The sequence below is a fragment of the Drosophila mauritiana genome, chromosome 3R, assembly GCF_004382145.1.
Source record: "Drosophila mauritiana strain mau12 chromosome 3R, ASM438214v1, whole genome shotgun sequence".
NCBI classification, from domain to species: domain Eukaryota; kingdom Metazoa; phylum Arthropoda; class Insecta; order Diptera; family Drosophilidae; genus Drosophila; species Drosophila mauritiana.
Window position 1 is genome coordinate 12,753,900 of NC_046670.1, and position 24,337 is coordinate 12,778,236.

Sequence of the window (24,337 nt, forward strand, 5' to 3'; positions counted from 1 at the left end):
ATATCCTGTTGAATGGACTTCGCGGCTCCGGCGGAACTCGAAAGTTGTTGCATACTCTACGGCATTGGTCGTTCTCCGCCGTACTGATACCGTTAGTCGTGCGTATCCGGACAGTCGACGTTCAGCCTTCAGTTCGCACGGTTCGGCAAGCGGTGTCAAGCTGGAAAGATAGCGCCAGATAACACCAACCAACCAATATAATCGGACATAATCCCGAGTGCCGATCGAGAATTCTTGACGGGCGTACGTGTGTGTGTGTGTGTGTGCGAGTGTGTGTGTCAGTCAAGTGTGTGCTTACCACAAGCATATATGCATATATATATGGCATATGTATCAATCATTTAAGCAGTGACTTTAATGCTGTAATTTCGCCTGATTAATGGCTGGACATGACTGTGGGTCGCGTTTTCCGCGATGCATGAATCTGAAATCCAGCGAGTTCCTCAGTCCGTATGAACATGCTTAAATTGCCGCATTTAATATCGAAGAAGTGTATTAGCAGAATGCTGCATTGCCGTAGTCGGGCAATTTATTGCCGTACCAGCAACTGAGAATCTTTCGCTGAAAAGAGGAAGCAACCATCCACCAACCATTCATTCACCTACACACCACACCCATTTGGTTTCCTAATCATCCTCGTTCCAATGACAAATGCAATGCGGGCGATTGCTGCAATCGCAGCAGGAGTGGGTTCAGTGGCCGCCACGGTCGCAACCAGCACCACCAGTTCCATCAGCAGCAGCACCACCATCATCAACACCAGTAGCGCCACCACCATCGGCGGGAATCACACCAGTGGGAGCACCGGATTCTCCACAAATTCCACGCTGCTGGACGCCGATCATCTGCCGCTGCAGCTCACGACCGCCAAGGTGGACCTGGACATTGAAATCGACATCCAACTGCTGACAAATGGCTACGATGGCACAACGGTGAGTTGCGGAGGAGGACCGAAGTGGCAGGGACTACGGGCGGAAACGAGGCCCGGAGTGGGTCGATTGTATTTATGTGGCTGCCAACGAGGCATTCATTGGGCTTTGGCTTTGGATGCGGCCTTAGCTTTGGCTTTATGTCAGCTCGTAAAATGCGCAGAACACGAGAAAAAATTATTAGTTTAGCAATAGATTTATTAGAATCGTGCTTGGTTATTAAAAACCTGCAATCCATAATGTTATGTCCTATACAAAAAAGGATATTGCAATAACCATAAAATTACAGGTCAAGGAATCAAATATTTGTGGAATAATAGGAATAAATAATAGGTGTTAAAAAAAAGGTGTTATTTACAGCGACTATATAAATATCGCGAATTTATTTTCAGTGTAGTTTCAGGTATCCGTCGCCACTATAATTTACAATGTCTTTGTCTCCGATCGGGTGATGTAGGATATTGGCCTTCATGCGCTTTTCAGTTTTATTACGCGCTGGCATATTTCCCGAACATTGTAGTAGAGTTTTCTGGGTGGTTCGGTGGTTTATGGGGCGTATACGCAATCCGCGCGCAAATTGCTTAATGATTTGTCAAGACGAAAAGGGGTGCAAAAAGTTATCAAATGAGGGAAGGATGGGTGATTATCACCCGATTATCACACACATCCCACACGCGTTTATAATATTTAATACAAAGTTTAAATTATAACAAAAGGTTGGCAGTTAGCAAAAGTTTGCTCCGTTCGCATTCCTTTTAATTTATATCACTTCTAGCCAACCAGCTGGTAAATGAAAATGAATGTGAGCCTCATTAGCAGCCAGCACATGGAGAAACTTTTGCTAGGATGCGAGTACACACCTCCATCGATGCATAATCCGGTTTTCAAAGGAACCCCGCCAAGGATGTATACCAAAACCAAAGTTTATCCCTTTTTTCACTCGTGTGTATTTTATTTTTCCTCCTCCTATTATTTTTTTTTTTTTTTGCTTTTTTTTGGGAGAACGAGCAATTTACGTGCTTGGTGTGGCAGCAGTAAAGGATATGAGGCAACGCACGCAGACGAGGATGACATAGATATAGATCTAAATACTTGTTGTGTGGAACGGCAAAGTTGTGCTCATCTGTTCGCACGTTTAACTTTCAATCGAATGTAAATAATGAGTATCACGTAAGTTGGGTGTAGCAAGGACATTTATCGCCGCATCACGTTGTCATCATGTTCATGTGCCACACATTTTCCACGCAAATAGATTTTCAACTAATTTACAAACTGTTGAGGGCGTATTTACTACCCTGATTTACCGAACGCTAACTGGGTCAATTTAAGCTAATTGCCTGATGAAAAGTTCGCATTTTTCCATTTACATTATGCATTTATACCGAGTGCACTTGGTTTTTTATAGACCAGACAACTTGAGACCAGTCTCAATTGATGTGAGCTAACCACAGGTTGACACTGACATTTGTGCCCATCATCTGTCAGCAGAAAATTGTCTTTTGGGGCGTAGTTTTTCCGCCCGCTTTTCTTTTCTCTGGCGTTTGCATAATGCATCACGCATACGCCGCGTTGTGCATTCTAATTGAATTATTAATTTGCACTCGACGAATCTTGCCTGCATGCATAAAAAGCGGGCTTATGCTCGTACTTTTCATGAAAAGTCCCCAATCCCCATCCGCCGCCTCACCTCCTTTAATCCATTGTGATTTCGCGTTCTTGGATGGGATTCCGCATTTTCTAGTCGCAAGGAAAAAACTTTGGCTTGCCATTGTTCGCAGGCTTTGCATAGCAATAATACTAAAATATTAATAGACTTATTTGTTATTGCCGCTGCCATGTGGATTGCGCTTTCTATTCAGCAAATCGCCTCCTTTGTTATCCAAACCCAAATATATTCTTATATATATATATCCGAATCGAACCAGAGCCTCTGGAATTTGCGCAAATTTCCGCCGGCAATTTATCCAAATCAGTGAGCAGCAAGTGGGAGGGGGCGTGGCCCGATTGCTATCGATAGGCTGGCCAATTGAAATTAAGCTTATTTGGTATAACTGTAATTGTTTGCTTTTGTCAACTCGACAATTTATTGGAGTAAAATTGTACCCTGTTTTTAAGTAGCCTAAAGCCTAATTGCAACATTTTCTTTTGTGGTTAATTTGAGTAGTATTAGACCGAATTCGACACCAAAATAATATTATTAAGCTAAAAATAATGAATATAATTTTTGCAATAAAAAGTAACCGTCCCAACGATTCTGCCTGATTTATAAATATATATTAATTGCAATTTTTAAAGCATAAGCTGTTTTATAAATAACATTTTTATATGGCTTTGCATAGGCATTAAGGAAGTCGTATACATTTAAAGTTTTCTTAGAAACTTTGTTGCCAAGGTATTAAAGTTAGAAACTACAGTTGTCTGTTTACTGTCTTCGATTTAATTAAGATGATTTCCTTCTGACATAGATGTTTGAGGCATTCGGAACTTGGATCTCTAACAAATATTCCATTATTCTGGTAATTTTCAATTAGATCATGGCCACATAAAACAAGGAGTCTGAGGAGTGGTGGTGTATAAATTTCACCAATTTCGCCTAATTAAATGTGTGTGACAGCTGGCTGCCATAATCACGGGGCTAGCCGCAATATAAATGAGCTGAATGCTGGCATTTCCCCCAGAATAGGGTCACGGCATATATATGTATAGGGAACATATATGGAAACCGCATGGGACACACACAGTACCCCACCGCATGGAGGTGCATCCCGATCCCGATTCGGAAGCCACCATCACGACCATTCCACATTAATCTTGGCCACAAGAGCCACAATGTGTTTGTCTAGGTGTTCCCATTTAATTGCACCCTCCACTCTTTGCCACAGTGACTTACATTTTTTGCCGTGTTCGCTGGCGGGTTTCGGAAAAGAAAAAGCAAATGAAAATAGCGAGTTATTCGTGATTTTTATGTTGTCTGCATTTCGTTTACCTCTTTCATTTTAGGGCCAGGTGAATGGGGCTAAGGATTCACGATGAGCAGTCAGTGGGATTCAGAATTCAGTAAGCCCAAAAAGGTTCGCTGCTGATTGACCATAAACCCAGTTTATATTTGCTGCTGCTAGTCCATGTGTGTGTGTGTGTGTTTGGGTCCCTTTTATTTGTATGTTGCCCTTTTGCAGCCATTTTTATGGAGCTCTCCTCCTCGAGTTGAGCCCCTGGTATCAGTGGTTTGCCAATGACACAAAAGTGCAGAACGATTACTCGTGACAAGTCAATTTAATGGGGACACGACCATATAAAATTCCTAGGGTCATGTCAATCATCCGCGCCGGGTGTTCAAGTTTGCCAGCCATTGCCAAAACACAATCAAGATAATCGACTACATTTTTATTGCTGAGAAATCTGAGTTTTCTAGCTGGAAGAATATTCTTAAGCACTGAAAATAACTATTTGTAACCATAAGCCAGTAAAGTTATCGAAATATGCAAGAAATTGCAAAAGTATATTCCTACTAGCAAGGGCTGTTTTTGCTTAAAATATAAATGAGGAAAGTTTTTTATTCTGCAACTTAATAGTTTAAAGTAGTAGTTTAATGTTTTCTTTGCCTGTACTTGCTTTAGAAAAGAACGAGTAATTGAATTTTTTCGATAGCGATGGATAAAATGAGGCCATCTGCCATTGAGACCACTGTGCAAGTGTGTGGGAACTTGGCACTTGGCTAAGAGAAATCCGTGAGATATGGTACTCTCTCAGCCATTCTAGTCGCCATTTTTTCTCCGTTCAATTGAAACAAGTGCAGTTGCATTGATGTATCTGTATTTACACTCCAGTGACGTGTGAGTGTGTGTGTGTGTGTGCATTGGTGTTTGTGTGCAGACGACACTTGTGCAAGTTAACGGGATGTTTGAGTTAAGCACACAACTGAACGCCACTGACTGACATCGTTCACTTGCCAAGTTTTTCACTTCGCTTCGATGGGAGATCGCAAAAGGAAAAAGATATGGAAAAAGTATAAAATCGATGCTCTTACAGAAATAGGAGATGCGGATGGAAATTGCATGCCGAAGATTAAGTTGGATAGGTTGAGCGATGGTAGCTGCAGATACTGCACTTACAATCAGCTTAAGAGCAACCTACCTAGAGTTCTCCTTCTTGCGTTGTACATCAACAACCAACCACCCGGCGGCGTCATCTCCTGTTGCAGCTAATTATCCCGAAGTTGACAATACGCCTCGGGCAAATCAACATGGCAATCTGCTGAATAGCTGCCAAAACAAACAATCGCCGGTCCTCCGAAAATTGGCAGGCAATAGAGCAGCGATAAGGCAAACAATGCTGCAGCATTTGATTTACCTTCCAAGTGCCCAGGAACACACAATGTCCAATCGGAGCACAACAATCGGGTTTTGGTAATTATCATTGCTGTTGAGTGTATTTGGTGGGTGGACTAAATTTCTTAGTCTATTAAATAGCGCACTTGAGTCTCGCAAACAGCACTAAAGTTTGACTATTAAGCAAACTTTAGTGGAAAATTAATGGCAAGATTAAAAATGTTGATTGCAAATCCGTAAGAGGTTCCCTGCTAGAAGCAATTTGATTAATGTTTGAAAGTTTCGAGCCGTAAAAGTTTATTTAAATTAGTAAAATTGAAACTAAAATTTATATATGAAATTCCAAGCTCTGGTCAGCTCATCGTCCTGCGGTAATTAACGGGTATACGATCTCGAAAAAGCAATCAACTTAGAGTATTCTCCCAGGACGTTTCGCATGCCCCAAATAAAATGAATTTTTAATAACAACTTGCCACAACCGGGGGCAGAATGGGATGTGGTGTACCAGCTTCATGTCCATCTTGGGGTTATTTTAATTATTTATCCGTCGGCAAGTTCGACAGGAGCGTGCCGGTGTCTGCCTTGTGGTTAAAGGTTGTGTCTTTAGCACGTCCGAAAAATGCCAGCCAAACACTTGGTACAAGTGTGAAAACCCCGCTCGAGGGAGAATAAACTTGTTATCCATCATCGACAGACGGGGGAATCTAATTAGTTCATTCATAATTGAGGACGCTGCTCATCTTGGCAGGCGCTCAACCGGAGGAGGAAAATCCCTACTTAATGTCACACACTTTTCCGCGCCATCAGGCGCTCATTTGCATTTAATGGCCATGCATACATAGATAGATGCTGAGGGCCTCAATTACGACAGTTTTGACAGCCAGACACATGTGTCGGCGAGAGTTTCCCCCCTTTCTTTACTTTCTGCTTCGTTTAATTAAGCCGAAATTTCAACAAAGAACCCAAAGACTTACGCACATCAGCATTCCTGTTGACAGCTGTCTGCAGTAGCAACTTCCCCAACTTCTTTGCTGCACGGAGGTCCTTGCAATCCTCGACGGGCATTGACAGTCCAGACAATGGCTAACAGATGAGAGATATCCGAGTCTCGCAATTGTCACTGCAGTTAGCATCTGCTCGAGTGTTCCTTGGCCACATCACCATCACCTCCACCATTTTCACATTGCATAACGAGGCAGCAAGTGTGTTTAGCTGTAGCAAAACTTAAAGTTCTCGAAGAAAGTTTGCGAAAGCAAAGAACAAATATTTGTTGGGCGCATAAATCAGCTGTTTAGGCTCTAGAATTATCGCTTCTACGTGAGATTCCCATCCTTTTGTGTAAGGATTTCTTCCTGCGACCTGCAAAGAGACGCCCACAGCATTTCTTGTTTATTGTAAGAATTTAAATATATGCTAAACAGCACGAAGCAGCGAATTTACTGGCTTTTGGCAACCCAACCAAATGGGGTTCAATGCGCCGCAAAAACCGTGGACTTGCAAAGTTCAAAGTGCAGGGAAATTGAAAATTTATCATGGCACTGAACGAAAAAGGGAGGGATTTAAAAAATATTGCCCTATAAGTACTAACCACTTATTAAAATATACTACATTTTCACTTTCTTCAACAATTGTTTTCAATGTAAATTGCAAATTTTCTATATATTCGACAGGAAAATCTCATTATACGTACAGAAATGCTCGTCGAACTGAACAGGAAAGTGAGGCATAGCAGCTATGTTTTCCCCAGGTCCTTCAACATTGTTAAGGAGTTTTCGGTCTAGTAATTGTACGGAGCACTTAATTAACAACTATGCTGTGCCCTGGGTCATGTGGCACTGGCTCTGATGTTTGTTATCCTTGCAACTCGTGTTGCCGTAGGCGGAAGTGCTCAAATGACACTGCAAAGTGTGGAATACTCGGCGAGTCCTTTGGTACCATTCGCTTATTATTCAGCCTGTCGGCTCGTCCTTTTCCACTTGTAAATCACACTACTTCCGCCTACCCAGACGGCCAGACAAAGAACAGACAGGCGGATGGTTGGCAAAAATGCCACCTTTTCCCTTGTTGTCCTGCCAACAGGTTTTGTGCCTTATTATTGTACGGCCTCCAGGTGTTCTCCGTGTATGTGCGTGTGTGTGTGGGTGGGTCTGTGTATGTGTGTTGACGTTTAATCAACGCATTGTGCCATTTAACTCTGCAAACAAAGCCAAAGCACCCAAGTGCGACTCTAGCTGGCCTGGTATTTCTCACGTCCCGCCACCCATATCCTTTTTCCTTCCTGGAAACAGCGGAGCGGAGGCAGAGGTCCTTGTTGACTTATGGAAGCCTCCGGGGAACGAAGCGCGGACCACGAGCATTTGTTGTCCACTTTTATTGCCAATTAAATGCAGTAACTGGTGTCACAGTTGTTCCTTCTGTTTTCCTATCCTTTCCCATTCCCCAACTGTTTAAATTTCTTTTCGCCCACACTTGGCAGATGCTGTGTTTATGCTTTCACTTTGCCCACTGCTCGGTGAAAGCATCTAAATTAAAGCTTATAGCTCTTAGAATGGAACAATGGGACTTAAATGGAAGGTGCTTTAAGTAACTTTTCTAAATTGTGGAAACAGTCTTCAAAATCCCTTAAAAGTCAGAATGTTACAAGGAACAATAGGCTTTGCTTAATTAAAATGCTCTCAATATGAAAATCACATTCTCGAAAAGCATACGAAATATACAAAAATCAAATTACTGGATGAAAATGTTGCATGAATTTTTCGGTTTCGTGTGTTTTTTGTTTATATACATTGAGAATATGGAAAAGACAGCAGATCTGTTTTTTATACAATTTCAATACAATTTCATTGGGCCACTTTCAATTTTTAAATGAAAGATGTTGGCAAACTCTACCTTAAACTAAGTGGAAACCGGCATTTTTTATGGTCCTGGCCATCTCCGGTGGTGGATATCGCAGAGTCACGCTTCCACTTCCGGACTGTTAACTGCTTTTTAATGATGCCTCTGCCGCCAAAGAATCAGCGACATGAACATAAACATCAACATCAGTGTAATGTTCGTCTGCATTACTGAATCTGGGCAGCAGCTGATGGTGAGTTTAATGAAAATTCACTTGACATGAGATGGCATTTCGTGTAAGTTTTATAATCTTAAGTGTTTTTTATTGTCCGGAGCAATTCGCTCGTGATGTTAAGCATCAATTAACTTTGTTTACTGTTCACTTATGGTGCATTTCACGTGGCAATCCCTTTGGTAACCCTATCCTTGTGTACTTAAGCGCTCTACACTAACACATATAGCTGGCGAATCAATATAGTTTATGAATAAGTAATCGCACTTCAGTGCATTTATATTGCCGCCTGGAGCGCTTGTTTCATTGGTTCGGTTAAATATTTACGCAATTTGAGTTATGTTCGAAGTGCCTATGGTAACCTTAATCTAAGCATGAATAAATTAACTTTTGTATAATGGATATACATGATATTGCGCATACGTCCCGTTGCTTAGCCTGTAAATATGCTATATTTGCGGCATTCTACGACCACATTTGAGCCGATTAAACTAAAGTTTCCATTTCAAACAATTAACAATTTTAAAGTTATTAAGCAGCATACGCACAACACTCACACACACACGTGTGGCAAGAACAAATTTAATTAAACAAAAAGTTCCAGGTCCAAGCTGCAAAAGTCTGAATACCAACGGGGAAAATATTTATATGGCGTCGGCAGTTTTATGTTTGAATTAATTAATTGCATTTGTCAGCGGTTTCGGGTCTGCTTTTGAGCATTTTATTATGGCCTTCTTTATGGTTATTTATTCCCGTGGCAATATCGCGCAAAGGATACCAAGCTGCAGGCACTTCGTATCCTTTGAATTCTGCGAATCCTTTCCTTCTGCCAGAGTAATTGCACTGGGATCGCCGTGATGTACCTTTTCGTATTAATTAATAAAAAATTGGTAATTTACAGAACTCAATTGTTCAATCGTGTAAATAGTTGGAGCCAACCAAAGGCAAAGGCAACCGCAAGAATGCCAACATGTCTGGTTGCCCAAAAGCAAAAGAAACCACAAGACAAATTCCAACTCAAAGTTGAGTATATATTTTTTGGGCGTAATGTGGTGGGCTGGGAAGGCGCTTAGTGAAACCAATTAATTTCATTACAGCCCTGGCAATTTTCTCGAAATTTTGTCAATTTTAATTATGAATAATGCCATGCCGCTTGGTGGGCTTCTTGAAGAGGATTGCCGCTTGCGGTCCTGCCACAGATGCCACAAATGATTGATAGTTTTTTGTATGGCCAAGACGTGCGTGCCACAAACAGCCAGGATGACAAAGGCGAAGGAAAATGAATGGGGCAAAGTTCAGGGAAAACTAAAGCAGATGCCAGCTAATTAAACTCGAAAAATATTTCACAAATTTAATTAGTTTGTGAGAGGAGAACAAAGACATGTGGGAAAGCAGCAATTCAGCTAGTTAACCAGTGATTAATATAAATAGTTTTTTAGTTAATTATGGAATATTAAAGAAAGTTCTTTAAGTATTGAAACCGCCAACAAATAAAAACTCAATTGTAAGCCACACTTTACGATATTAAGCTCGAGCAACATATTTTCCACCATTTAACAACCCATTCGAAACTCGTACCATTGCAGTTGACATCGTTCTACAATGAGAGCAGCTGGACAAATGCGTCTGAAATGGATACAATAGTTGGTGAGGAACCGGAGCCGCTGTCACTTGTGTCAATTGTAGTTGTTGGTAAAGTAAATGTCGTTGAATGTACAGGAAGAGCCACCCACCATCTGCACTACCCAACCAACACTCGACCACTTTCACCGCTCTCACGGACACGGACACGACAATTATCTGTAAAATTGCATGTTGCATGTGACACAAACACAAATATTACGCACACGCACACCCCCTCACACACACCCATCCCTCGATGTTCACCCGCCCACATAAGTATGCCGTATCATATAGTTCGCCTGAGCAACGATTATGGGTGTGATATTTGACTTGGACTCGCCGCAGGCATCTTCCTATCGGTGCTGATATTCCTTTCGGTGGCCGGAAACATCCTGGTGTGCCTGGCCATCTACACGGAGCGCAGCCTGCGCCGGATCGGCAATCTGTTCCTGGCCTCGTTAGCGATTGCGGATCTCTTTGTGGCCTCGCTGGTGATGACCTTCGCCGGTGTCAACGATTTGCTGGGTGAGTAGCGTATCCCTAATGCCATGCGGTAGCTTCTCAGTCAGCGTAATGGAATATTGCAATTGAAATTCGCGTTAGCCCAGCAATGAAATTTATGCAAAATGCTGCAGGCGGTTCCAGTGCTAACGAAAATAAAAAATGGAAATATGCGAATATGGGTATATGGGCGCCGACGAGGGTGTTGCTGCTCCACTCAACCATCCGCGCACCACTCGAGCCCATTTGACATGCCTGGCAGCGCTTAAAGCCGGATTTTATGTGGCTTTGTCAATGCCTTTTAAAGTGTCAGCTGCACAAGTCGACGCACGAGTTCCCCCGACTTTTCCGACTTTCCCGACCGAGCGTCCATTGTGATTGCACAAGATTTCCTCCTTTGCTCCTATGCCATATACTAAAAACGAGGGCTGCCTTTGCATTTTTAAGCAAATAAGCACTTGGCTTATGTCGGACTGCAAGCTCCAATAAGCCATGTTTCATTTGAAATCCTTTGAAATATCTAAGAAAGAGACGTTCAAAAGTACAGCTTAAGTGTTTCAATTAAAGTACGCATATTGGAGTAACCTTTTATGTTCAAAAAAAACTTGATAACCGAAGTAAATATTTTAATTTTGAGTAGTGACCAGTTTTCAAGGCTTTTAAAATGTTGCTTTAAGTCAGTAGATTTTCGTTAGTGTTACTATTACAATTTCATTAAATCTATTTATTCAAACTCTACCACTGACCCTCGACACCTTATCGTTGGACGAATGGTTGGAGTCAGCCAAACAGGAATTTCATTTCAAACCAGTTGTACATCTGGTGCCATGGCTAACATGCAGATGCCGAGTGCAACCACACATTCTGATTATTTTCCATTAGCCATTCCCGAGTGCAGCCATGGCAGTCATTCCTTGAGCTATCCTGCCGGGGGATACTTCTCCATTCCGATACATTTCCCGCCATTGAGGCTGACAAAGTTTCGCCTAGTTGCAAGTCTGGAATATGAAATGCCCCTATATATGTACATATGTATGTGCCCCAGTTTCATACCCAAACCAATTTGAGTGCCGTCTATGGGTGCATTTTATTAATTCGAGCGGCAGCGGAGATGCGAAACTCGAGATGGGAACTTGTCGGGCCAAAATTGGCTAAGTAAATAAGAGGAAAATTAGGCGAGAGCCGTGCAAAACTTTTCAGCTGGCACATGGGTAATTGGGGGTTCGAGGAGCCGGGCTAACAACGTGTTCCGGTTCAGGAAACATGCAGCTGACATCAATGTATAAGGTTCGCTGGCACACGCGGCAAAAAAGTGGAAAATCATAAACAGCAAACAAAAGAAGAAAACTGCGAGCTTGTCATATGAGTCTGAAAATGTGAGCGGAATCCAAAGCGATGCGGTGATGTGAAGTTGGAAAAAAAATGGGGGATGAGTTGAGGTGACATGTGTCAGAATTGCCAAATTGTGGTTGATAAAAGGGGTCTTTAGGCTGCAGGATATTCAAAATATGGGCAAACTGCATAAAAGTCTACCTAAAAATTTTAAATGGCGGTGACGAAACTCTTAAATATTAGAAATATTACTTTAAAAATTATTTTTAGCAGTTTCAAAATTTTCTTAAAAGTGGCCCAAAAATTCTTCAATTTCTTAAGCCCCCTCGAGAAACTGCCCTCAGGCGCCACTGCAACCACCCTCGCAACTTACCCTCGCGGGTGTGTGAAAATAATAAACGACTTTGGCACTCTGAGGAGACGAGTGCCGCGTAAGCGAGAGTGTGAAAAAATAAATAAAAACGCTCAGCTGCTCAAGACAAACAGATGCCTGGGGTCCTGCGACACCCACACTTATGCAAACACACACCCACACACTCACAAGGTGACACACATGGAGGCAAATTATTTTCGCCAAGGCAACATTTAGCACGCTCGAAGACAGGCAAATCAGCAAATAAACATGGTACGCAATTGGACAAATTCAAACAACAACAGACCCGGCGAAATCCAACAGATGCTGCCAGCCCGAGGAATCGGAAAAACATATAGCATACGGAATACTTTTTGGCCAAGAGCCATTCATATGCGTATGTATGTGTATGTACATATATTGAAAGCGGCATAAATTATTTGCTAGCTTGAGTACAAGCTTCTACTCTTCTCCGCACTGCCAGTATTTTCCCACCTAATATAGGCTTTTTTTCGATGCCATGGGCATTTTGGAAATGCTGAAGCTTGCTCAATTTGACGACAAGGGAAGTTGGAATATGAATCACTTCAAGGCTCAGGAGTCTGGAGTGCAAATGTGGTATTTTCAAAGTGTAATCAAATCCTGGAACAAAGCTCTTAAAAGAATAAGATTTTAAAGAGATCAACGGTTTCAAATGAACCTTACCAAAATGGTATATGGCTTATATTGACATTATGACATTTTTTTGGAAGGATACTTGGTGCATTGCAGTGGACTTCCCCATAATTACCCCAATTGAAATCACTCAATTAAGCGTTACCCACCGAAAGTCATTTCTGCTGACTGGCTTGGCCAACTTTGATATTCTGATAGCCTTGTCTTTTGATATCCCGATGAATGAAGGCTGAGCTGGGTCGCTTTGCTTTGACCAGTTGCGTCGGCACTTCCTGTGGCATTTAAGAGCCCTATCCTGCCGCACGCTTGATTAACTGGCATGAAAGCTGTAGCGAGCATGATATGCATATTCTTATCGACCCAAATCATGAGTTGAATGCCACAGCACGAATAAATACCCTTTTTATGCGGCAAATCTGTTATTGAATTTATGTGTACAGCGGTGATGTTTTTCACCATACCGCGCACCACTTTTCCAGGACTCAAAGGACATCCGTTTCTGGTCACGCACGGAACATCAATCGAGTAGGACGTAATTGCAACGCACTTATGAAATTGGCAAGCGCCCGAAAAAATAAATTATTTGTTTTCACTTTTGGCCGGGGCGAAATGAATTTTAAATAGCGAACGGCCCAAAAATGAGACTCTCGTGAGTGTGTGTGAGTGCTTGTGTATGTGTATGTGTGCGGAAAAGGGAAGCACAGGAAACGGAAATGAATTTATGAAATCATTTAAACTCAATTTACGTCGTGAATAAATAAAACAAGAACATGGCGACACTGGTTGCCTTTGCACTTTCTGTTGCTTTTCCGCTTTTCCCGCCTGCATTTGTTTCCACCGCCGTGCAAATGAAACAACTTTTTGTCCCCGTCCGGCCGCAACATGGCAATTTCCGCCACGTCCAGACAGAAAGTACTTATTAAGCATTTTAAACAAGCAATCAAACACTCGTTCAACACGCTTCTCCACTTTTTTTCCTTGCAGGATATTGGATCTTTGGAGCGCAATTTTGTGATACTTGGGTGGCCTTTGATGTCATGTGCTCGACGGCGTCAATTCTGAACCTGTGCGCCATCTCGATGGACCGCTACATTCACATCAAGGATCCGCTCAGGTGAGTGATTGTCAGGATTGTGTCAAAAACATAAAATATCCAATCCATAACTAATTGTCCGGGCTGTCGGAGCTTGACGACGATGTGACTGCGGAGCTTCGTCCTCGAATCGATTCATTAATGTCAGGCCATTGCAGGTGCTTTGTATGCACGTTACTCATACGTCGCGTTGTCATGCCTGTCACGTTTTTGCTCTACTGCTGCGAGTCCTTCTCATTTCGAGGACTCGAGTTCTTTACGGCAAAAGGGGCTCATTAATCGACGCTCATAATTGTTTCATTAGTAACAGATTTATGGCGCATTACGAGAGTTTTTGCACTTCTCCGAAGACTTCATCTTCAAGTTGTTGGCTAAGCACTTTTGGATCAGCGTTTCGGCTGTGGTTTTGTGGTAGCCAACAAAGTTCAGCCAAGTCATGCTCATTGGGTCTCTGGGTCAGACCAACGAAGAGTAACAAAGGAAGTGTCATTACCAACTGGTGAAAGTGGTGAAGTGGCATTTTGGGTGGCTCTATTCAGATTGTGGGGGTCGCGCACCAATAATGTTGTTGTATAAAGTGGTGAGAACTATTGGCCTGAAAAGGAATATGAATTCTAGGAGCAAACCAAACTAAAATTATGAAATTAATATATTTATGTGTATATTGTGGCGGGCTTTTAGTTTTTAAAAGTGTTCAAGATAACAATATGATATACTTACAAGTATTTTAACCTTTGACCAGCTGTCTTAGATATCGCTTTTTCACACCCTCTGCAGATGACTTCATCTGTCAGCGCGCCGAAGGCTGTCCAAATGCTCCATTATCGCAGTTCAATCTACCTTGTATATCCGGCACGTTGCTCCAGCTGCGCTATCCCGGCAGGAAGCTCCAGAGACAATCAAATTCTGCTGCCTCAGGTGCTGTGTGTCCTTGTGTACGCTCTATGTGGGTCTGTGTGTGTACTGGGTGTCCTGTGGGGGGTGGATGTGGGTATCTGTACGCTCCCTCGACTGCGACAATGACAATGAGCTTGTCCTGCTGTCGTCGTGGCCTAAAACGGTGCCAGTCAGCCATGTTAGTCTGCTTTGTAGTCAGCAGTTGAAATTGATTTCCAGTGGCGAGCAATTCTCACAAAAGCAGTCAGTCGAAAGTCAGCTCGGTAAACTTGAAACTAGTTTATCAAGCCATCCCCCAACCCCTCAACACCCACTCCCCGCACCTTTTTCCGGCTGGACCACAACAATTGTGTGTTAATTAAATTTTCAACAATGCCTCGGTCTCCAGAAGTGCAATCCTACAAATGTTTTTTGGCATACGAATATTACATTTTTGGCCAAGAACAAACGCACAAATTTATTATGTGTCAGCAGCCACAACTGAATTCCTTCATATTTGGCTTTTTGAGTGGGCAAACCATTGTCTGCACGTTATTATATTTTATTTTTTCACGTGTTCACTGCGAAAAATTTACTAGAGCTTAAGTTTTATCGAAATATTGAAATGCGAATAGCAATCGCAATATCAGAGCCTAAAAAGTTGCTATTTTATATGGTATTATATATTATATTTTAAATACCATTATTTTTGTCAGTGCATAGGAGTTGTGTTAAAAATGACGTTGGTCAAGTCGCTGACCGTCGCAAAACGGGGAGTTGGCTTAGAGCTGGAGTCCCGACGAAATGATTGCAGAATGGATCCCTATTGGGGAAAAGGGTATTGTTGGGCAGGGAAAAACGGACAACAGGGTGCAACTATGGCAAATCGAGACAGTTGCCAGCCCTAACCCAAGCGCCATGTCATGAAAGAACCATAATAAATCCTTTGATGCTATTTTCAGCCAAAAGCCAAAAGTAGAAAAATATATTTTCCACACCGCCCTGTTGGCTGTAGCTCTTCCTCTAGCTGTTGCTCTTGCTGTTCTGCTTGCCACCTGGGGTAAGCTTATTCGCTTATGGAAAACGACACGACATTTGTGTGGGTGGGTGTGGGGCATCCGCTGGCCCCACCTTCTGAATTTTCCACCCAGCTTTCCCATCTATCTGTGCATCTTTTGTGTAGCCGAGTTCACGTAACGAGTTGGCGAGCATATAACGCTTCATTGATGTGGCAAGTTGATGTCGAGGCGACCTGAAAATTCAGATTGCAAATTTTGTATGGCACGGCAAAAGGATTTAAATGAGCACGGGCACGGGGGAGCCGAGTGGGATGGATTTTGGTGGGGTTAGTCTAGCAAATGACAGTTTTCATGGAATATTTTTCCTGATTCTGAATTCCGTTTGTCCTTTGGGCGAGCGGGTAGGGAAATGCAGATAGATAGATGGAATTGAAAGTGAAATTAAGCACGGCGAGCAGATAGATTTTTCACAGGAGGAGAAAACTTCATGCTCGACATCGGATGGTTGATGAAGGATGAACAACACAGAACGCTCGATTGATCTTGATGTATTGGGATTTGCTAACATTGCAAAATCAAGCAGCTGCAAATAGTCAAGCAAAAAGTCGAACACTCTTAATTTTATGCAAATATTTATTGAATAAAATCATGATATTAAGAATAGCTGTAAATCAAATAGTGCTCAACTAATTGTCGCCATCATCCGTTTTCCTTAAGTAATTTAATGAATGAATTTCACTGATACATTTTAAAGTCCAACCAAATTCAATTACCATTTACACAGACTCACTGATAAATGTGTTCTGCAATCTAAATGGTGCCCTTCAATCGCTGACTTACGCCGCCTAATGCTGTCCGATATTAATTCAAGCCCTTGGGTTAATGACATTTGCATAGCCCCTCAGACCTTGAGCCCTCTGGCCATTGCCTGGAAATTGAGTTTAGCCACCTGGACTCGTTTCCATTCGCACCTGGGGCAAATGGGCGGGATCAGCAGTTTGCACCGCCACCTAGACTATTCAGGTGCCTGAGACATTTTACACTTCAAATGTCAAGACATCGCTCATACCCACCAGTCTCTTTGTGAACCTGAGTCTGAATCTGAATCTCAAGGAGCTGAACTGAGGGCAGGGAAAATTGCACGGAAAACTCAGCGCAGCGCACAGTTGCCAGCTTTTGTGTCTTGTGAGAAATGGTAACTGGGTTCCTTGCGATGTGCCTAGCCTATACATATATATCTATGGCTATGCCGGGTCCAACTCCAACTCTAGATCTCCCTCTTTATGTAAATCTGATTTATTTGCATGTCAAAGTGGAGGCAGCAGCGCATTTCTTTTTGCACCGCTCAACAAGGGGCAAAGTTCACGCGTAGGCGTCTCATTAGGAGTGGAGAGCCACCAGCCCCTTGGCAAGCAACCAGCTCCATCATCCAACACCCAAGAAAGGACCATTCATCTAGGACCTGTCGCTCGACGGAAGAAGACAGAAGAAATCGCTGATTCAGCGTGTTTTCTTAGCGTTTTAGAATAATTGCAGGCGTTTAATTTAATTGCGCGCGACTGGATTTTCCGAGCCGGGAAATTGGCAAAAACAATTTGGATAAAAAGCGCGTGCAAATTTAATTAGTAGAGAACAGACAAAGTGAAGATGAAGCGGCAACCCAAATATAACGTAAATGAGAAATTTTCTTATTTTATATGACAAGTTGATGCCTCTGCCGTTTCGCCTCTTTTCGTATTTTGGCCGGCTTTTTGTTGGCACTGCCGTTGACTTTGGCGCCTGTCATCATCGTAACTGTCAGGCGCATATGTGAAATTCATTTTAAACTGCAATAAAAACTGAAAGAACAATGAAACCTTGCCGCAGGCAAGGAGGAGCTTTCAAGGGGGGATTCGGTTCGGTAGGAGGAGTTTTGAATGGTATAAGGGGTTCTTTTTTTGTCCAACAACCGAAGGTACAACACTTAAAAGCACACTGAAAAACCTGTTCCAGCAACCATGACGCACCTGGGAACTTTTTGTAATTGTGTTTTTTCACTTGTTCTGGTCGTGGTTGAGGAAATGTAATACCGAACTATGGGGTTGGAACCAACATAAAAAAAAAATTGAGAAATCATTGGGGACTCCTAGGGCGCTTTTATTGTAGAAGATTGAAAATTGATGGTGGGGGTTGATAAATCAATGATGTACAACAAGCAGAGGTTCATTTTATTCTGTAAGGGTAGCCCTTCGAATTTCCTTAAACTCAATGAGAAGATGTGTTACTAGTTATTCCTTAGAAATGGTACAATGTGGTTAAAGCGTTGGCAAACTAGTAATGGGCAAAATAATTTGGCTCTGATTTATGATAGTAACTCAGGTAGAATACTTATATTGTTTAATATGACTCTCTAGACAATTAATTATTTTTAAATCTTCGCTTACATTTTGAACGTCTTGCATTGAGTATATTTATTTTTTATACCCGAAGTAAAAAAATCTAGCCACTTTCTCAACCTTTCGACCCACAGTGCGATGAGGACGTGCTAGCAATGACAGTTACAAAAACGCTCATAAAGAGCCATCAAATTTCCGATGCCAAAACAAAAAAAAAAAGCTGGCATGGCAGGAGGTCAAAAACGAAGAGTGGGAGCGACTCGAACTATGCAAATGACGGCACAAAAAGCGGAGGGTGGAGAGGATCCTTGCGGAAGGATCGTCGTGCGTGCCTTGCGGTAATTTCTTGAGTGCATGTGGGACAAACACAAAAGCCACCGCATGCCACGCAGCCAGTCAAGCCGGCAGCTTCGATGCGAGCGTAAAATGCAAATGTCCTTCGCCTGGAGCGGCCTGCTCCTGGCACCCACCCACATCCTCATCCTCATCCACACCCACTGCCATACCCACACATACAAATATTCAGCCTGGAACACTCTCACACACGATTTCAATTAGCCTGGCCCATCGATGGCTGATTGGCTCCTACACTTACCAACACAAGGCCAGAGCAAATCGTGTGTCACCTAATGGCTGCAGGTTTATGTGCATATATCAAAGCGTATACCTTAGCCACTCAAAGACACTGAATTAGTGCAGCTAAAAGGAAGAACGCCGGGCTGGGGAAAAGAGGGTAAGCTGGGCAGCTATGCTGCTCAGGTGACATAAATCCACGAATCTATAAATATATTTGTAAAGAAATATTTAGAAATATTTATGTTTAAAATTCAATTATATTTAGGGAAGTTTTTAAATGATATTTAACCCAAATGGAAATTTTTGTTTTGTAGATATAAGTAGCAGGATCATTCATCAGGATTATTCTTTATATTTATAATTTACCTTAGTTAGGTAAATAATAGTTGAACCTATTATTTTCACCACGACTGTTTACAGGTGAGTGGATCTGCGGTGCGGGAACTCAAGCTGCGGGCTTTCGTCACATGGAAATCAATTTTCGTGCCGAAAACGAAATTGAATTTGTATGTGAATACAATTACATAAACTTCCGTTTCCGCTCCGTCATCATCCTTGAGCATGAGTGTGTGTGTGTGTAAGTGCGTCCTTGTATTGAAATCGAATTATTCTGTTTGATTTCCTGCACAAGCCAAAACGATGCGGCATATGGCAACAGAAGCGGGGATCCGAAACCCACACCACTCCTTTGCCTTGTGAATTTTTGGCTGGGGGATTGGGTTTTCGGGTTTTGGTTTTTGCGTTCACTGCAGACTGCTCATTTCCTGCTGTAAAAGCAAAATCGAAGTGCTTGAAACAGTCAGGCATCGAGGATGATTTGCATATGCCACTCGCCGCAATTCGTGTGCGGCTTGTCTTTGGGTTTTCGGCCGATTTGTCGCCCCCGACCAAGGCGAGTAATTAATGACATGCGGACTGACCCTGAGCACCTGATCCGGTATCCTTGATCCCTGAATCCCAGTTCAAGCCTGGGAATCCCACTTTCTGGTGGGCCGGCCAAACACTTGTCGCGCACACCCGAAAATGTTGTTGCCTAATGGCCGCTGGGCACTGAGGGATTGCCATGGACATGCAAAGCCACAATCAGGGCATCGCTACGTGGTCCATGCTCTTGTTGTCCGCGCCCCTAATTCCGCATATCCAACGTGTTGCTCCAGCTTACGTACACTTAACCAATTTTAGAGAGGGCTGAACTATGAAAACATTAAATGAGTTGTTTAGATTTTAACTATAAAACCATTAGAGTTCCCTGCTATAATTTATATAGTAATTAACCATTTCATATATTTATGTAACTGTATAAACAAGTTCTTGAACTGAAATTCTAGCATTACATAAAATCTTTTTAGGTAATGTTTTATACCAACTATTATCTTTTAATCCATTTTTTAAATTTGCATAACAGCGGTTTTTTTAGGCAAACATTTACTTCGTAATAGAGTTACTTTTACGCAGCGGCTTTCAATTTGCAAACAGTATTGTATGAAATGGGGCTTAGTAGAGAAACTTTTCGATTAATTAAGCACGAGCTTTAAATCGTCGAACTTTAAGCAAAACTTTTCCCGAGTGTGTCTGGTGGCGGTGTATGTTTACCCTTTGCCGCTGTTACCACAAGGGCAAAAGGACTAAAAGGGATACGCCAGGAGCAGTTTGGGAACATATCAGCGAGCAGGAAGTGGGGATGGGAATAAGGCTGGAAGATGCGGAGGCAGGCATGGCGCGTGTATTTCCGCTTCCTTTGCCGCAAATTGATGCAACCCTTTGCTCCTCTCTTGCAGATACGGCCGCTGGGTGACACGACGCGTGGCTGTCATCACCATCGCCGCCATTTGGCTGCTGGCCGCGTTCGTCTCCTTTGTGCCCATCTCACTGGGCATCCATCGGCCCGACCAGCCGCTGATTTTCGAGGACAATGGCAAAAAGTATCCAACATGCGCCCTGGACCTCACGCCCACCTACGCCGTCGTGTCCAGCTGTATCAGTTTCTACTTCCCCTGCGTGGTCATGATTGGCATCTACTGTCGGTAAGTCAAAAAGGCACAATAACCCCCTGAAATGGCCGGTTCCGCTGGCCAGATTGCGGCAAAAGTTGTCCGTTTCGCTGTGCGTGCATAAAACATGAAATGCATAAAGTAAGATATTTCCAGACGCCTTCAGCTGCAATTATGTAGATACAAATAGCCCTGGGCTTTCGCAGAACAACACAGAAACTTCCGCAGGCACACAAAAGTTTTGCCAAAATCTCTCTCCAAATGAAAACAAAGCGAGAACTCAAATATTTTTATGAGCAAAAAATAAAAGTTGGGACATGAATGCATGCCTTCTTATTCCAAACCAAGTTTATATACTCTTTTGATAAAACAATAGCCTTTTTTGCACATTTTGTAAGCATGAACAATCTCTATAAACAACCTTATACAAGTTTTCTGAGACCACTTCGTTAGGATAAAAAAATATTATTAGTGAATATTATTGTTATTTTGGTAGTAGAATTCTTATATAAACGTAGACAACTATTTGTTTTAGAACCTGATATATATATTACGTTGAATACCCTCTGCGAGGGCAAATAAAAGTGGCCAGCAGAGCAAAAAGGAAGTCGTGGCAGAAGTAGTAAAAAGTAAATAATAAAATGTTGTAAAAACTGACGAAGTTGGCTGCTATCGCACTGCTGAATATATCAGAAAAATGCCGCAAGGACCTGCGCCCCTGATGGCCTCCAGGCACGAGAGCGAACTGGGGAGGCGGAAACTGATTGTGGGCAAGGGGTTTTGGGTTGAACAAATAAGCGCACGCATTAGTGTCCGTCTAAGTAATCCCCAGGAGCTGGCAAAAGACTGGGGCGTGTGCGAAAGGACTATGCAAGGACACACTCACACCACATCAACGGTATAGCGATAGCTGCTCATCAACGTTTCGGCCAGCGGCACGTTGCCATTTTAGCTTAACGAGATTTGCAGCCATTGGCCAGGACCTTGTCTCCCGCATCCCAAATCCCTGTATCCTCTCGTCAAATGGATCCCCTGTTGGTTGGCATTGGAATTTTCTATCAAATTTCGGTTAAATTGCAGAATAAATATACTTTTATCGTCATAATTTGTGCCCCTGACATGGCCTGCTCTTGTCCTGTTATCCTTTTTATGCGACCAACGAGTAAACACTCACAGGAACCAGGCACATATGCTTGTTTATTTGTGTATGCGGTATATGAGAAAGTGGAGTTGGCGCGAAACAGCTTAGAGAGCGACTCAAGTGGAAGATTGGATATGATAGTCAGACATTGCGTATACGCAATGTGTTTCCTTTGGTTATTGATGTGGACAGAGCCATTGTTGTCGGCATCCATTTAATTGACATGCCAAGCGGCCCAAGTGAATAATTATCATATCAATTACCAGCAGTAACCAGTAACTACATAGTCCGTAACCAGTGGCAAAATAAGCAGAAATCGTGTCGTGGCAACAATCCAGAGCAGTCATTCATTAGGTGGTAAATAATTGATAATATCATGCTTTCGCAAGAAACATCAATAAACATTAAAGTGTAATGTTGTGCTGTCATTACGAAACTTTTCGATGACACTGATTTTACATTTCCCTTTGTACAAAATGACTTGGCATATTTCATTGTTTCTTAGCCAAATGATTTAATTTAATTGTATATATTAGGTGAATGGAGTTATTGTAAGAACTAGCAATGATTTTGTATAACTTTTTAACTCTCCCTTTATTTGCATGCTTCCCAGGCTATACTGCTATGCCCAGAAGCACGTGAAGTCCATCAAGGCGGTAACTCGACCAGGTGAGGTGGCCGAGAAGCAGCGGTACAAGAGCATCCGACGCCCGAAGAACCAGCCCAAGAAGTTCAAGGTGCGCAACCTGCACACCCACAGTTCGCCGTATCACGTATCCGACCACAAGGCGGCCGTCACGGTAGGCGTGATCATGGGCGTGTTCCTCATCTGCTGGGTGCCCTTCTTCTGCGTCAACATCACGGCCGCCTTCTGCAAGACCTGCATCGGCGGACAGACCTTCAAGATCCTCACCTGGCTGGGCTACTCGAACTCGGCCTTCAATCCGATCATCTACTCGATCTTCAACAAGGAGTTCCGCGACGCCTTCAAGCGCATCCTTACCATGCGTAATCCGTGGTGCTGTGCCCAGGATGTGGGCAACATTCATCCGCGGAACAGCGATCGCTTCATCACGGACTATGCCGCCAAGAATGTGGTGGTGATGAACTCGGGCCGCTCGAGCGCCGAACTGGAGCAGGTGTCTGCGATTTGACCAAAAGGCTGTCTGAATCTCACTGGCGGCGGAGCCACCTGGCTGCCCTGCGGATGCGGCGGTCTGCGCTTGGACGACGATGACGATGGAGCGCTGACCACGCGGTATGTTCCATGAGATTCGGTCACGGCGGCCACCGCCACCATTGTGGAGACCGTGGAGGCCGCGCAGATGGAGACGGAGCTGCTCTAGGCCGGCAAATGGGTTCCTAAAACCAACTCGATGTCTCACAGTTTAAATCGTAAGCAATCCCAGCCCTCTACCCTACTGATCCAGTGGATATGGAAACCTGTAAGTATTATCAGCGCGTCCCCGAGACTAAGCAATCAACTATGCGTATACTTAATCGCACTAGTATCTAGCTGTAAGTCCCACTAGCAAAAAGAATAAGAATCGGAAAAACAAAATCGAAACCCAACCCGAAACGTGATTAGGTCTAAGATCTTCAACCCGGCACCTAAGAGAGCTTCTAGTTAAGTTTCTGTTTGGATATTCATGGCGGTTTGTCTCCATGCAAATGCGATTATTATGGAGTGACACATGTCACTTGCCACATTTCTCACTCACTCACCCATCCAAACAAACAAGCAAACATTCACGCACACAACAACAAACCACTCAGATACATGGGAAAAAAGAAAGAAAACGCTGCATACATCGCGGCGCCCTCATATTCGAACAGCTCTACATTTGATTTATTGATGAGAATTTATGGCCATTGAACGAACAGGGCTGCCAGCTGCACTCGTAAATCATGCAAAATGATTATTGTTGTTATTATTATTACGGGCAGAGAGCAAAAGCTGTAAAATCCCAAGCCCTTCGATCCAATGTACTATAAATGTTATGTTTAGTTCGAGTGCCACGATGATAGCGCGCGTTTTTACGACCAAACTTTGCAGACTGATTTGAATTTATGCGTTGAAATCTGTTCCACAATATTAATTAAGCCAACTGTGATTGACACCGGCAAACAAAAACATTCGAGACGTTAACCCGAGAAGCCTTTTTGGCTACCGCAACCTGATCCTCCGATTACCGGATGATTTAATGAGCGGCACCTGCGAAAACACAGCTATCAGTCGGCGGAATAATGAACATGTTGCCCCTGGCCCAATTTCGGGTTCCCAGCCGGCAAGTATCTTGTCTTCTGGCCCAGATTGGGGAAAACAAATGTAAACAGTTTGCTCTTCACGCCACGATGAAAAATTATGCCAGCACAGGGAAAAAATTATCCGATTTATTACGTTTGGCCAAGGAAATAAATCAATTAATTACCAGGAAAGGAACTTACTTTTTTATTAG

At 42.9% G+C, this 24,337-nt stretch overlaps 1 protein-coding gene across 2 annotated transcripts; it reads left to right on the plus strand.

Annotated features, from left to right (window-relative positions):
* Positions 1 to 608: 608 nt before the first annotated feature.
* On the plus strand, positions 609 to 23,032 carry LOC117144296 (dopamine receptor 1). Of its 2 annotated transcripts, none has more exons than XM_033309401.1 (6): positions 609 to 932; positions 9,911 to 10,016; positions 10,293 to 10,472; positions 13,792 to 13,921; positions 20,525 to 20,770; positions 22,492 to 23,032. In XM_033309401.1, the coding sequence occupies exons 1-6, from the start codon at positions 645 to 647 to the stop codon at positions 23,030 to 23,032; spliced, it is 1,491 nt and encodes a 496-aa protein (XP_033165292.1). In that variant the 5' UTR covers positions 609 to 644. The 2 variants fall into 2 exon arrangements, with proteins under 2 accessions (XP_033165292.1, XP_033165293.1); XM_033309402.1 differs by having other exon boundaries at positions 9,911 to 9,971.
* The last annotated feature ends 1,305 nt before the right edge of the window (positions 23,033 to 24,337 follow it).

Bases quoted from the DNA above. Each gene is read 5' to 3' on its own strand.
- LOC117144296 (XM_033309401.1), top strand. From the start codon at position 645: ATGACAAATGCAATGCGGGCGATTGCTGCAATCGCAGCAGGAGTGGGT. The intron at 10,473-13,791 runs GTGAGTAGCGTA...TTTTCCTTGCAG, and splicing joins CGGTGTCAACGATTTGCTGG to GATATTGGATCTTTGGAGCG. The intron at 20,771-22,491 runs GTAAGTCAAAAA...CATGCTTCCCAG, and splicing joins ATGATTGGCATCTACTGTCG to GCTATACTGCTATGCCCAGA.